The 15,284-nt window shown below is 39.8% G+C and overlaps 3 protein-coding genes across 3 annotated transcripts; all 3 read right to left on the reverse strand.

Moving 5' to 3' along the window:
- Positions 1-723: 723 nt before the first annotated feature.
- On the reverse strand, positions 724-6,987 carry LOC149107938 (tetratricopeptide repeat protein 28-like). Its single transcript, XM_089295918.1, has 2 exons — positions 5,136-6,987; positions 724-3,111 (listed from the first exon to the last, which is right to left on the reverse strand). The coding sequence occupies exon 1, from the start codon at positions 6,687-6,689 to the stop codon at positions 5,139-5,141; it is 1,551 nt and encodes a 516-aa protein (XP_089152044.1). The 5' UTR covers positions 6,690-6,987; the 3' UTR covers positions 724-3,111; positions 5,136-5,138.
- Positions 6,988-7,003: 16 nt separating this feature from the next.
- On the reverse strand, positions 7,004-7,867 carry LOC149107939 (uncharacterized; the record flags this gene model as incomplete). Its single annotated transcript, XM_089296162.1, has 1 exon — positions 7,004-7,867. A coding segment is annotated over one exon (786 nt), but the record flags the coding sequence as incomplete, so codon positions are not given.
- Positions 7,709-12,789, reverse strand: LOC149107940 (uncharacterized). The gene has a single exon (XM_089295924.1). The coding sequence runs from the start codon at positions 12,787-12,789 to the stop codon at positions 8,521-8,523; it is 4,269 nt and encodes a 1,422-aa protein (XP_089152050.1). The 3' UTR covers positions 7,709-8,520.
- Between the last annotated feature and the right edge of the window lie 2,495 nt (positions 12,790-15,284).

Consider the following 15,284-nt stretch of genomic DNA (forward strand, 5'->3'; position numbering starts at 1 on the left):
AATTGTTGGGTTCACGTGATTTTGTCATAAGGCCGTTTGTGACATTTGAGCATGTTCACAGATATTCACGCAATGATTGCTCAACAAGAAACTGAAATGATATTGAGTTACTTCCCCTGCGACTAGAGGAAAAAAACTATCTAGGGTGTGTTACATCTTTTCCTATCTGACATGCTTTAAAGACAGAGGGCGACCTTAGAAGAACTTAGCCTGCGAGCAATGCGAGCAATGCGATCCGGCTGGTGAAGAGGCGCAAAGTTTACTTTCTCGTGTCGCGGCTTCGCTTCCGGATTTCTCGCTCGCTGCTATGCCACGCGCCCTTGTGCTCCAACGTGAGCTCGCTCGCAGGCTAAGAAGAATTTAGCTGATGTCGTTCGATCTTTTTTAATTCTTCATGCGCATGATTAAGACGCGAGAGAATGTGAATTTACCAACTATGTCAGTCACTTTATAATAAACTCTCCACGATCGATGCGATCGATGCATTCTTCCTAATTTCCATTGTAACAGACCACGACATCACAGACTCAAACAGCTTCGAGTTAGCCATAAGTCTTCGTTTTCGGTTTTTATGAATGTCACAGCTCTACATTATTGTCAACGGAGAGGGTAAACAATACCATTTTAGCTACTTACTACAGTAGGTTCCCTTTGAAAAGTGAAAAGTACGAATTGCAGGTTCGGGTGTTTCCAGAAATTCCAAGAAAACAGCTGATCATAAAGTGCGGTTTAAAAAATTTGTTTAGAGAGTTTGTGAAGTTTACAGAGGAAGAACGTTTTTCAGTTTTCTCTTCCGCATTCCGCCATTAACTTATTTAAAATCTCCCGCATCCCGCCTGCGTAATGTATTTTCACGCATGCTTGATGGGTACGCCTGGAAATGCCCTACAAAATAAAGCAATTCCGATTTCATTCGTCGCTATCCTCAGTGCCTCCCTCCCCTGGTAGGGTAACTTGGTACTCGCGAGTGTAAAATCTTTGATGCACTTTGGAAAACCAAGTTATCAATCGAGGAAATTCGAACGAAGTTTTACTGGAGCTACTGTCAATCAAGCTATATCAGAACGATTGAATTTGACTTTGATTGGTATGTAATGCTTCTCCTACAAAACATCCCACCAACTGTTGTTGTTTTTCTTTGTACAATAAGGCTAGTATAAATATACACATTTGTTTGTATTAGAGAGTTGTTTTCGTTATGGGATAGCGTAAAGTCCTACTTCGACAATTTCGGCAGGAGCATGACGCATGTGCTAAAGCAGGTCAGTAATAGAATTCTAGCAGATTACTCCTGGCAGGAGTTTTGATTCTTGGACTTACCGGCCTATTAGAGGAGGTTTTTGTAGTATCCGGAATAATTAATGACAAATGTTATCAGTAGCAGTTTATATTTTATGGCAAGGTAGTTATTAAGCAGATCTCAGCGTTCTGTTTCGTTCTTTCTGGGTCGGGATTTTGCCATAAGAACCGTGTCCATGGAAACGGTCATAACACGTGTATTTTCTGTTTTTTGAATGAACGTCCCGGTGGTCATATAATAAACTACTTAATGTCGAGGAAAGGTTGTTGTCATCCATCGTGGTAGATGCAATAATAAAGTGTATTATCGTTTGTCTCACGTTGTAGTCACTTGAGATGTAGATCGCGACGTTTCGACTGCTTACTGCTAGTCTTCTTCAGGCGATAAGGTCGACTGATTGCACGGTACCATTTATATCACAAAAGTCGGCTGTGATTGGTGCATTTCGATCCTCCTATTGTTCCATTGTTCCGGCGAGTAGCTGTTCCGTCAGCGGTCCGCTGTTGTACCGTTCTCCCGTTGTTGTGTTTCTTGATCGTGGGTATCCATGCTTCAGGAATTTCAATTCCACTATCCCTGTTGATGTTATTAGGGTGAAGTCTTATGTGAATAGCTTCCTTCACCCTACGTGTGTACCAGTGAGGATCTCGATCAATAAACTTGACATCATTGCAGATAGGATAGTGGCCGGTCTCGTGGGTGTGTTCAGAAACGTTGGAGGTCTGGGTACGGGCGAGTCGTATATCCCTGTCGTGTTCTTTGATGCTCTCCTGCAAAGATCTCCCTGTTTCCCCGATGTAGACTTTGCCGCACTCACAGGGAATCCTGTAGACAACACCATCTTGTTTAGCCGGGTTGACAGTGTCCTTTGGTCGCACTAAGTGTGACCGAGGTGTCGTGTCGGACTTAAAGACGGTGCGAATGCCTTGTTGTTCTAGGCAACAAAGGTGTCAACACCTTTACATAGGACCTGTCTGCTTTCTTGGCTAACGTATTATCTCCTCTTGCAGGTAACTCGAACTTCGCAGTGAAGAACTCAACTGACTTCGCCTCCACTATCGCCAGTGAAGAGATTCAGGACCACAAGATCATGGTGTCTTTCGACGTAGAGTCACTGTTTACCAACGTACTGATCGAGGGCGCCGTACAAGCCGCGCTACAAAAAATGGAGAACGACGCAGGCCTGGCTGACCGCACGACACTTACACCAGTTCAAATCGCGGACCTCTTGGATTTCGTATTAAGATCTACGTACTTCCAGTACAACGGATCGATTTACGAACAACGAGACGGCGCAGCCATGGGGAGCCCTGTATCCGCTGTTATTGCTAATCTCTACATGGAGATATTTGAAGAACAAGCAATAGAGTCCGCACCTTGCAAGCCTAAGATCTGGAAACGCTACGTAGACGATACTTTCACCATCCTGGATCGGGATAGAGTTGATGTCTTCCTGCAACACCTGAACAGTCAATAACCATCAATCCTTTTCACCATGGAGATCAAGAACAACAGCAAGATCGCCTTTCTCGACACGTCAGTTTACAGAGAACCTGATAGCCGCCTTACCACCAGTGTCCACAGGAAACCAACACATACTGATCAGTACCTAGCGTATGATTCACACCACCCTCAGTCAGTAAAGCGCGGTATTGTGAAGTGTCTGTACGACCGGGTTAAACGTCTCGTGACCAAACCATCAGTAATCGCTGGAGAGAAGAAACATCTGTCATCTGTACTTGTTTCTAACGGATATCCCTCCTCTTTTGTACAGAAGATCACAAAGGCGCGAAGAACCCCAAGAAGAGAGCCTGTCGATAATACACTTTATTAATAAACTACTTACTAACCTAGCTTGCTCGAGCCGTACTGGGGAATATTGGCCTTCGCGCGGTCGTTATCGTATGGACCTCGCTTCGCTCTGTCCGTAATGCAACGACCTTGGGCCATTATTCCCCAGTACGGTGTAAGTAAGCTAGGTTAGTAACAGGTTAATAGTTTACATTGTTTCTAAGAAATGATCCTCTTAATTACCGTTGCGGAAAATACAATATAGAAAAATTTATAATTTTTTGTGTGCAAATATACAAGATACTCAGATACCGCGCGTTAACTCCCTGAAATCATGCCCTTGATCCCGGCATGCATTTACTTAGCTGCTGCAGATTAGTGAAGGCAAACCAGGAATGCATGGTTTCCAGTCTGGACTACAGCTCTGAACCGATAAGAAAGGGGATAGTGAGTAAACTGTGTGCTGTTAAAAATGATCTCACTTTATTTACAAGAGGCACTAGAACACACATCAAAAACTATCTAGTGCTAAATTTAGATTCAATTAAATTTCAAACGCATTAATATAACTATAGAGACAGTAACTACCCTAATGTCATCATCAGTTCTCGAGGCGCCAGGAGGCGCATATTCTAAAGTAATACAAGATATTTGCGTGAGGCAAATTAAATTAAATGGTATTACAAGGAGATCAGTATCATTTATCAAGCATTCAAACACAGCTTTCTTAACTGGACTACTTAAACTCAGTGATTGATGCGTTTTGCAAATGAACAGAATCTGCAAACAATCCAATACGCTTCAGCAAAGTACTTTTCCTGCTCAGTTGTGTTTTTGTTTGTTGAGTTCCTGGACATTAATAAAAGTCAAAAAACTGAGTGACGAAAACACAAAGAGAAAACTCATCCCCACGAACAATTTAAAAAATGGAACTTTTAATATGATACCATAAACGACACTTTTTAAAAGTAATGGCGCACTGTTTAAATCGCTAGTCAGAAGTTGTGTCGTGCGCGAGGTGACTTCGAGGTGAAAAACAACTGGAATCAAGCAAACACTTATCCTGAAGGAGAAGGCAAATTCTAGGCTTGGTAAGAAGGAAATTTTAATTTTTCATACATTATAATCGCTCGGTAACAGTGGGTCGCGGGAGGGGTGAGTGGGAAACATTCTCAACAGGGACAACTTTTCACCATGTAAGTAGGCCCTTAACGTGCAACCGACACTGAACCACAGGTCGCTTAGCGGCGACAGTGGGTTAAATCGAAGAGATTTAGGCTTAAAAAAACACTCAGAGAAAATTAATTCTCTCTACTCAATTACCATATAGTTTTGTTAACGTAAGTTCTGAGAATTTAGTGTCACATCAAGACGATTGGTCTATACTCATTACCTGTCTTCCGGACAATGTGTTGATGATCTTTAACTAATGGCTACTCACTTTCTGATCTCTAGCTATGACTTTCCTTTCTCGTTCCTTGCCACGGAGTTATTTCTTGAAAAACGTAACTCGTCCATTTGATTCAAAATTGTCTGTATTCGAAGAACATCTCACACGGAGAAAAAGTGGCAAGAATTTAAACAGTGTTTATTTGATGCATGTGAGCGCAATCTTAAATTACAACGCTTAAAAGCCTGGAAACGTAGCTGTTACCATGCGTTTCTGTAAGGACAGGAAAATAATCCTTGGCTACACAGACACTCATGATCAGAGTGCGCACTCAGTTGTTAGAGGTTATTGTTGAAAAGTATCAAACAAAAACGTCTGTAAATTCCACTGTTTGTCCAGTTGATGATCTACATGGTTAGCATAAACACTCACGCTTCATTGGCGAGGGCGAGGCTGTGAGAGAACTACCAACACATGAAATCGTTGCGCGAGTGTTCTAAATGCAAACGATTTCAAAAACCGTTGTTGACATGTCTAGCAGGATTTGGATCTCGTAACTTATGACATGAAATGGCGACAGTTTCGCTAACGTTTATTAGCTTGCCCCTCCCCTCCCTCCGCCAAAAAAGCGTTTTGGTTCTAAAAAATACTTACCGTTTATGTCCCAAAGTCAAATGTCACGTTGTCTCCAATCAGCATAAAGGGCGCCCAATCGAGAACGTTGTTAAAGCCGTTACCTCTCATCCATTTCATGGCCTGGTGAAGAGATTCACTGGCACTCTCCCCACGAACAAGATGCTCGTAGAAACGACACATTAGCTGCTCTGTTGCTTCGTCACTTATGGCCCATAGAGCCACCAAAACGGACCGTGCACCGGATCCTAAGAACGCTCGAGCGATCCCAACGACTCCTTCGGCTCTAATCTGCCCACGTGCACTATGACAGTAGCTAATTACCACCAGTCTAGCTTGCAGTTGAACTTTTGCAATGTCAGAAATCGTCAATAGGTAATCTTCTTCTTCTGGAACCCTGTTAGGAGGTCCTACTGGAGAAAGGGCAATTTCTCCTCTTTCGGCATTACCATGGGCTGCAAAATGTATAAGACTCACTGAATGTAGCCCGTCAAGTACCGCCTGCTTTGTTGCCTGCCGTCCCAACAAAGGTTGAACACCTAGCAGTCGTCCAATCCTGGCTGCTTCATTTCCTGCACAGGGTAACCTAGAAACCCAGGTTTTCGTTCCTTTGTAACGCACCGTACCGACAACTGGATCCCCCACTATCAGAGCACCAGTCTGACTGTGATAGTATACAGGACTGTCCTGAATGAGCTTGAGAGTCGTCAAAGAAGGAACGATGCGGATTCTGAATTTCTCTGATAAATACCTCCCGCCTTCATCTGTTAACGCTGGAAATGGAACTTGGTTTAAGAAGCGATCAGGAACAACAATGAGCTCGGGCTCTTCAAGTAGATCAGCTACCGGACGGATTAACGCTCTGTAGTACAAAGAAACGCTCGATTCGGAGTTTTGACTTTCTTCATCTTCTTCCTCTATAAGTCTTAATGCTGCGAGGTTCTCAACGTCACTTAAAGATCGATCTTCGCAATCTTCCTCGGATAAAACAGCAAAGCTCCGAAAGCTTTTTGCGAAGAAATCATGTAACTTGTCAACTGGTCCGGCACCAACTAGTTTCTCATCCACTGTTATTCTTCGGAACTGAATGATTCCTCTTGTCTTAAGAATCCAGAAAAACAGATCATTATTATGATAAGAAATGTACAGACAAGAGGAGTTACTTTCTTTTTTCATAATATTTTCAACACCAATCCACGATTGCGGATCAGCTGAAACTTGGCTTTTAAGAGAATACTGAGTTGCCATCAAGTCTGCTAATGCTCTAGCCCGAGCCCGCTCTAAAACATAAAGTGCATGGTTCGGATTTCCCGAAAAACAAAGGAATGCACTAAGATCCCGGTAGAGAAAATAGCGACCATCTGAAGACGATACCTTAAAATCGTCGTTGTCCCCTAACAAACTTCGTAAAGTTTCGCTTCTGTTCATACTCAAAAACAGACAGTCAAACGCTTCCTGGATCTTATATCGGCATAACTTCACCAATGAAAGATGAGAGAGACATGGGAACTCTTTTTCTAAGTCTTCAATGTCTCGACTAATTGACAATGCCCTCTCAACATAATCTTCAGCCATGACATATTCACCAACAGATTGATACAATACTCCTACGTTTCCGTAATCTGCTGCTTCTCCTTCTTTGTCACCAATTTGTATTTTAATGGCAAGTGCTTTCTCAAGATATTTTCGCGCTTAGTCATATTCACCAAGATATTTAAACACAGTTCCTAAGTTTCCGTAATCTGCTGCCTCTCCTTCTTTGTCACCAATTTGTATTCCAATGGCAAGTGCTTTCTCAAGATATTCTTTGGCTTTTTGATATTGACCAAGAGATTCAAACACAGTTCCTAAGTTTCCGTAATCTGCTGCCTCTCCTTGTTTGTCACCAATTTGTATTCTAATGGCAAGTGCTTTCTCAAGATATTCTTTGGCTTTGTGATATTCACCAAGAGATTTAAACACAGTTCCTAAGCTTCCGTAATCTGCTGCTTCTCCTTCTTTGTCACCAATTTGTATTGTAATGGCAAGTGCTCTCTCAAGATATTCTTTGGCTTTGTGATATTGACCAAGAGATTCAAACACAGTTCTAAGTTTCCGTAATCTGCTGCTACTCCTTTTTTGTGACCAATTTGTATTCTGATGGCAAGTGCTTTCTCAAGATATTCTTTGGCTTTGTGATATTCACCAAGAAATTGAAACACAGTTCCTAAGCTTCCGTAACCTGCTGCTTCTCCTTCTTTGTCACCAATTTGTATTCTAATGGCAAGTGCTTTCTCAAGATATTCTTTGGCTTTGTGATATTCACCAAGAAATTGAAACACAGTTCCTAAGTTTCCGTAATCTGCTGCCTCTCCTTCTTTGTCACCAATTTGTATTCCAATGGCAAGTGCTTTCTCAAGATATTCTTTGGCTTTTTGATATTGACCAAGAGATTCAAACACAGTTCCTAAGTTTCCGTAATCTGCTGCCTCTCCTTGTTTGTCACCAATTTGTATTCTAATGGCAAGTGCTTTCTCAAGATATTCTTTGGCTTTGTGATATTCACCAAGAGATTTAAACACAGTTCCTAAGCTTCCGTAATCTGCTGCTTCTCCTTCTTTGTCACCAATTTGTATTGTAATGGCAAGTGCTCTCTCAAGATATTCTTTGGCTTTGTGATATTGACCAAGAGATTCAAACACAGTTCTAAGTTTCCGTAATCTGCTGCTACTCCTTTTTTGTGACCAATTTGTATTCTGATGGCAAGTGCTTTCTCAAGATATTCTTTGGCTTTGTGATATTCACCAAGAAATTGAAACACAGTTCCTAAGCTTCCGTAACCTGCTGCTTCTCCTTCTTTGTCACCAATTTGTATTCTAATGGCAAGTGCTTTCTCAAGATATTCTTTGGCTTTGTGATATTCACCAAGAAATTGAAACACAGTTCCTAAGCTTCCGTAACCTGCTGCTTCTCCTTCTTTGTCACCAATTTGTATTGTAATGGCAAGTGCTCTCGCAAGATATTCTTTGGCTTTGTGATATTGACCAAGAGATTCAAACACAGTTCCTAAGTTTCCGTAATCTGCTGCTTCTCCTTGTTTGTCACCAATTTGTATTGTAATGGCAAGTGCTTTCTCAAGATATTCTTTGGCTTTGTGATATTGACCAAGAGATTCAAACACAGTTCCTAAGTTTCCGTTTGAAGTGGCTTCTCCTTCTTTGTCACCAATTTGTATTGTAATGGCAAGTGCTTTCTCAAAATATTCTTTAACCTTGTCATATTCACCAAGAGATTGAAACACAATTCCTAAGTTTCCGTAATCTGCTGCTTCTCCTTGTTTGTCACCAATTTGTATTCTAATGGCAAGTGCTTTCTCAAGATATTTTTTGGCTTTGTGATATTCACCAAGAGATTGAAACACAGTTCCTTAGTTTCCGTAATCTGCTGCTTCTCCTTCTTTGTCACCAATTTGTATTCTAATGGCAAGTGCTTTTTCCAGATATTCTTTGGCTTTGTGATATTCAGCAAGAGATTTAAACACAGTTCCTAAGTTTCCGTAATCTGCTGCTTCTCCCTGTTTGTCACCAATTTGTATTGTAATGGCAAGTGCTTTCTCAAGATATTCTTTGGCTTTGTGATATTGACCAAGAGATTGAAACACAGTTCCTAAGTTTCCGTTTGAAGTGGCCTCACCCCATTTGTCACCAATTTGTATTTTGATGGCAAGAGCTTTCTCAAGATATTGTTTGGCCTTGTCATATTCACGAAGAGAGTTAAACACAGATCCCAAATTTCCGTAATCTGCTGCTTCTCCTTCTTTGTCACCAATTTGTATTCTAATGGCAAGTGCTTTCTCAAGATATTCTTTGGCCTTGTGATATTCACCAAGAGAGTTAAACACAGATCCCAAATTTCCGTAATCTGCTGCTTCTCCTTCTTTGTCACCAATTTGTATTCTAATGGCAAGTGCGTTCTCAAGATATTCTTTGGCTTTGTGATATTCAGCAAGAGATTTAAACACAGTTCCTAAGTTTCCGTAATGTGCTGCTTCTCCTTGTTTGTCACCAATTTGTATTCTAATGGCAAGTGCTTTCTCAAGATATTCCTTAACCTTGTAATATTCACCAAGAGAGTGAAACACAGTTCCTAAGTTTCCGTAAACTGCTGCTTCTCCTTGTTTGTCACCAATTTGTATTCTAATGGCAAGTGCTTTTTCCAGATGTTCTTTGGCTTTGTGATATTGACCAAGAGATTCAAACACAGTTCCTAAGTTTCCGTAATCTGCTGCTTCTCCTTCTTTGTCACCAATTTGCATTCTAATGGAAAGTGCTTTGTCAAGATATTCTTTGGCTTTGTGATATTCACCAAGAGATAAAAACACAGTTCCCAAGTTTCCGTTTGAAGTGGCTTCTCCCCGTTTGTCACCAATTTGTATTTTGATGGCAAGAGCTTTCTCAAGATATTCTTTAGCCTTGTCATACTTACCAAGAGAGTGAAACACACTTCCTAAGTTTCCGTAAACTGCTGCTTCTCCTTCTTTGTCTCCAATTTGTATTCTAATGGCAAGTGCTTTCTCAAGATATTCTTTGGCTTTGTGATATTCACCAAGAGAGTCAAACACAGTTCCTAAGTTTCCGTAATCTGCTGCCTCTCCTTCTTTGTCACCAATTTCTATTCCAATGGCAAGTGCTTTCTCAAGATATTCTTTGGCTTTTTGATATTGACCAAGAGATTCAAACACAGTTCCTAAGTTTCCGTAATCTGCTGCTTCTCCTTGTTTGTCACCAATTTGTATTCTAATGGCAAGTGCTTTCTCAAGATATTCTTTGGCTTTGTGATATTCACCAAGAGATTTAAACACAGTTCCTAAGCTTCCGTAATCTGCTGCTTCTCCTTCTTTGTCACCGATTTGTATTCTAATGGCAAGTGCTTTCTCAAGATATTCTTTGGCTTTGTGATATTGACCAAGAGATTCAAACACAGTTCCTAAGTTTCCGTAAAATGCTGCTTCTCCTTCTTTGTCACCAATTTGTATTGTAATGAGAAGTGCGTTCTCAAGATATTCTTTGGCTTTGTGATATTCACCAAGAGATTTAAACACAGTTCCTAAGCTTCCGTAATCTGCTGCTTCTCCTTCTTTGTCACCGATTTGTATTCTAATGGCAAGTGCTTTCTCAAGATATTCTTTGGCTTTGTGATATTGACCAAGAGATTCAAACACAGTTCCTAAGTTTCCGTAAAATGCTGCTTCTCCTTGTTTGTCACCAATTTGTATTGTAATGGGAAGTGCGTTCTCAAGATATTCTTTGGCTTTGTGATATTCACCAAGAGATTGAAACACAGTTCCTAAGTTTCCGTTTGAAGTGGCCTCACCCCATTTGTCACCAATTTGTATTTTGATGGCAAGAGCTTTCTCAAGATATTGTTTGGCCTTGTCATATTCACGAAGAGAGTTAAACACAGATCCCAAATTTCCGTAATCTGCTGCTTCTCCTTCTTTGTCACCAATTTGTATTCTAATGGCAAGTGCTTTCTCAAGATATTCTTTGGCCTTGTGATATTCACCAAGAGAGTTAAACACAGATCCCAAATTTCCGTAATCTGCTGCTTCTCCTTCTTTGTCACCAATTTGTATTCTAATGGCAAGTGCGTTCTCAAGATATTCTTTGGCTTTGTGATATTCAGCAAGAGATTTAAACACAGTTCCTAAGTTTCCGTAATGTGCTGCTTCTCCTTGTTTGTCACCAATTTGTATTCTAATGGCAAGTGCTTTCTCAAGATATTCCTTAACCTTGTAATATTCACCAAGAGAGTGAAACACAGTTCCTAAGTTTCCGTAAACTGCTGCTTCTCCTTGTTTGTCACCAATTTGTATTCTAATGGCAAGTGCTTTTTCCAGATGTTCTTTGGCTTTGTGATATTGACCAAGAGATTCAAACACAGTTCCTAAGTTTCCGTAATCTGCTGCTTCTCCTTCTTTGTCACCAATTTGCATTCTAATGGAAAGTGCTTTGTCAAGATATTCTTTGGCTTTGTGATATTCACCAAGAGATAAAAACACAGTTCCCAAGTTTCCGTTTGAAGTGGCTTCTCCCCGTTTGTCACCAATTTGTATTTTGATGGCAAGAGCTTTCTCAAGATATTCTTTAGCCTTGTCATACTTACCAAGAGAGTGAAACACACTTCCTAAGTTTCCGTAAACTGCTGCTTCTCCTTCTTTGTCTCCAATTTGTATTCTAATGGCAAGTGCTTTCTCAAGATATTCTTTGGCTTTGTGATATTCACCAAGAGAGTCAAACACAGTTCCTAAGTTTCCGTAATCTGCTGCCTCTCCTTCTTTGTCACCAATTTCTATTCCAATGGCAAGTGCTTTCTCAAGATATTCTTTGGCTTTTTGATATTGACCAAGAGATTCAAACACAGTTCCTAAGTTTCCGTAATCTGCTGCTTCTCCTTGTTTGTCACCAATTTGTATTCTAATGGCAAGTGCTTTCTCAAGATATTCTTTGGCTTTGTGATATTCACCAAGAGATTTAAACACAGTTCCTAAGCTTCCGTAATCTGCTGCTTCTCCTTCTTTGTCACCGATTTGTATTCTAATGGCAAGTGCTTTCTCAAGATATTCTTTGGCTTTGTGATATTGACCAAGAGATTCAAACACAGTTCCTAAGTTTCCGTAAAATGCTGCTTCTCCTTCTTTGTCACCAATTTGTATTGTAATGAGAAGTGCGTTCTCAAGATATTCTTTGGCTTTGTGATATTCACCAAGAGATTTAAACACAGTTCCTAAGCTTCCGTAATCTGCTGCTTCTCCTTCTTTGTCACCGATTTGTATTCTAATGGCAAGTGCTTTCTCAAGATATTCTTTGGCTTTGTGATATTGACCAAGAGATTCAAACACAGTTCCTAAGTTTCCGTAAAATGCTGCTTCTCCTTGTTTGTCACCAATTTGTATTGTAATGGGAAGTGCGTTCTCAAGATATTCTTTGGCTTTGTGATATTCACCAAGAGATTGAAACACAGTTCCTAAGTTTCCGTAAGCTGCTGCTTCTCCTTCTTTGTCACCAATTTGTATTGTAATGGCAAGTGCTTTCTCAAGATATTCTTTGGCTTTGTGATATTCACCAAGAGATTGAAACACAGTTCCTAAGTTTCCATAATCTGCTACTTCTCCTTCTTTGTCGCCAATTTGTATTCTGATGGCAGGTGCTCTGTCAAGATATTTTTTAGCTTTGTCGTATTTAGAAAGAGATAATAACAGAGTTCCCAAGTTTCCGTACGAAGTGGCTTCTCCCTTTTTGTCACCCATTTCCCTCATGATTTTTATGGCTTTCTCATAAAGTTCCTTTGCTTCTTTGTATCTATATTGCTGTTTACATATTTCAGCCATTGTTATTGTTAGATTCCTTTCCTCGTCTTTTTTACTACACTTGCGGTAAATTTCAAGAAGTTCCCTGCCGTAGATTAAGGCTTTTGTATAATCAGGGATATGACAATACGCAATGAAAAAAGTTTGATAAATGCAAATGTTGATTAAATTGAAAAGTTCTCCCGCTTTTAGTACTTCGTGATTTAGGCAGATCAAACATTCTTGGCAGACCTCAATGGCCTTTAGACCACGATCAGTGTTGGGAAGGAAAGTAGCAACCACCAAGCCAATAGAGATGGCTTGTAAAATGTCTGTTATGATGCCCATGGCGTCCCTTTGTATAGGCCCTATCAAGCGGATAACAGGAATCAAGATTTGTAGCTATTTCGAGTAATAATATATTTGTGTACGTCTTTGTACCTGGTTGTCTAAGTAGGTAATGGTGAATTCAAAGCTGGGGGTAGTCCTGTTATGGATTTTTTCATAGGGGAGCAGAAATAGTCCCAATCTAAACAAAAGAAAACTGATGAAGATACGAGGCCGTTGGTTGAATGCAGTTAGTTGTCTTGGCGTGTGTGAAAACCGTCGTGTTGATCATTTCAGGGTAATGCGTTTTTTTCTTAGAGTTGCATTTGCCTTTTTGTTTTTCATTTTTTTTTTCCAGCAAAAATCACCGTTAAAGTTGAGGCTGCTTACTTGTCTTTCTTTTTTTTTAGCTAAGTATTGTTATGACTTTTTATCGATCCCAAAATTATTTTATCAGTCTTGAGTCCTTCAAAATCTCTACTCTAGCCTATTAATAAAAATGTGGTCGTGCAGATTGCGTCCGATCAGTAAAAGAAAATCACACTGAACATAGCCGACCTCAGTCACATTCATATTTTTTTAAAAAAATATATAATAAAACTATGTATCTGGTGTGCGACTGCTAATTCCAGTTCTGGCTACTCTACTCAAATGACGGTGATAATTTAACTGTTTAATGTTTCCCGTTTTCTCCAATCATTGAGCTCGCGAAAGTCCCCCTTTTTTTCCTCGAAAGTGCAGAGCGACTGTGAAAGTTAACGTGATGATTTCAGTCCAATATGAATAACAAAGCTAAATCTGATTTGCACTCACCACTTTTGCTGAGTCACTAGTATGGAACAAAAACCAATATGCGCCGAAAACGATAATATTTCCTGTAAAAATTGTCAAGTGGGAAAAGTTAAGCAGATTTTTACTCCAAAACAGTACCTCCAAAAAAGAATTCGTTTGATTTATTTCTTCGCGTGACTTACAGCACTCAAAAACTGAAGAAAATCAGTCACGCGATTCATAAAAAATCTCTTTCAGTGTAAATTGAAACTATTAAACATCGCTTTCAAATACACGTTTTATGTGTATGAAACAGTATCAATCACGAACAGCTTAAAGTTTACAAACTTACCGTGTGCAGTCTCTCGATCCTTGGATGAAATTAAATCAAAAGTGATCGAGACTGAAGAGCAAAAACAAATGCAAATTAAATAGTGGAATTAATTACTGATGGCAAAATCCAATGCCTTTTAAAGCATATTGCGTTGTTGACTATAGTTAATAGATTGAAATGATTATTAAGCCCAACAAAGTCCTTTGTTGTATGGTTTTGTTTTCATTTCGGTCTTGATCGTGCTTTAAACACAATAGGTAATTATTTCTGTTCACAGACTTTATAATTCAACTGAAAAGTTTCGGTTACGTGGTTTATGCCTATTATATACAATCTCAAAACGAAAGACTGTTTACTGTGTGGACCTTCCAACATAAATCGTGGCATCTTTGTTTGCTCTTTTGAAGTTTGTCAAGTTTTAAAACTATATGCCCCTCTACTAACTATGAGTTGATTAATGAATAAAGTTTACATTCCTCGCCTTCCTTTCATGGAAACTAACTGACTTGCTCACAAGACAAATACGACAACTAAAGACGAATGGCTTTTGCCATCGTTCTGTTGTAATTCTTCATGTTTGTTATATGCGAGTCCTCATTTCATAAGTTACTTTGCACGATTTCATTGAGTTCCTTCTGCCGCCGTCTCATGGTAACAATATCAATTGACAGAACTAAAAACTTTCTCTTTCTCACAACAAACAATTGAGTTTGGGATTTATTATCACTGCATGATTGGCTGAAGGTCGTGGCTATTATAATCGAGCTCTATATTATTCTAACTGGTTAAGACACCAGACGATGCAAAGTGAAACTACGAAAACCACTTGATGGGTTCTCGATATCTCGAGATAACACTGATTATCCTAATACGTCATGCATGGAAGATCTATTTTGAAGTTGGCGGAATATGCCATTTTGAAGTTGGCGTAGACTTGGCGGGATATGCAAGATAAGCTGAAAATCACGGCGGGATGTTGAATGCGGGATGTAGGATTCGGGATAAAAATATCTTGGCCTGAGCAGCATGTGCTCATTTCAACCAGGAAATGCGGGATGAATTTGATATTGAGGGGCGGGATGTGGGATAAAAAACAGCAAATCTCAGTCACTCAATGCCTGGAGAAGTAAATTTACCTTTCGGCAGTGTTTGGAAACACTAATTAGTTTGTAAGACAGTTTTCCAATCGCGTTTCGGTCACACCAGCGTCATTAACTATAACTGGTTCAAATTAGTCTTTAATAACATGACGTTAAAGTTAAAAGTGATTCCTGATTACGGTCGATGCTACGGCAACAAATTCTCCCAGGTTCTTTCTTTGCATTCAAAAATTAGATCGACTGCAAACAGTTTACTTAATGATTTCCGTCTACTATGGATAACAAGGCTATCAAAATAGTGATTTATACTC

This window comes from Orbicella faveolata, unplaced genomic scaffold, assembly GCF_042242905.1.
Source record: "Orbicella faveolata isolate gen_17 unplaced genomic scaffold, um_ofav_v1 contig_26, whole genome shotgun sequence".
NCBI classification, from domain to species: Eukaryota; Metazoa; Cnidaria; class Anthozoa; order Scleractinia; family Merulinidae; genus Orbicella; species Orbicella faveolata.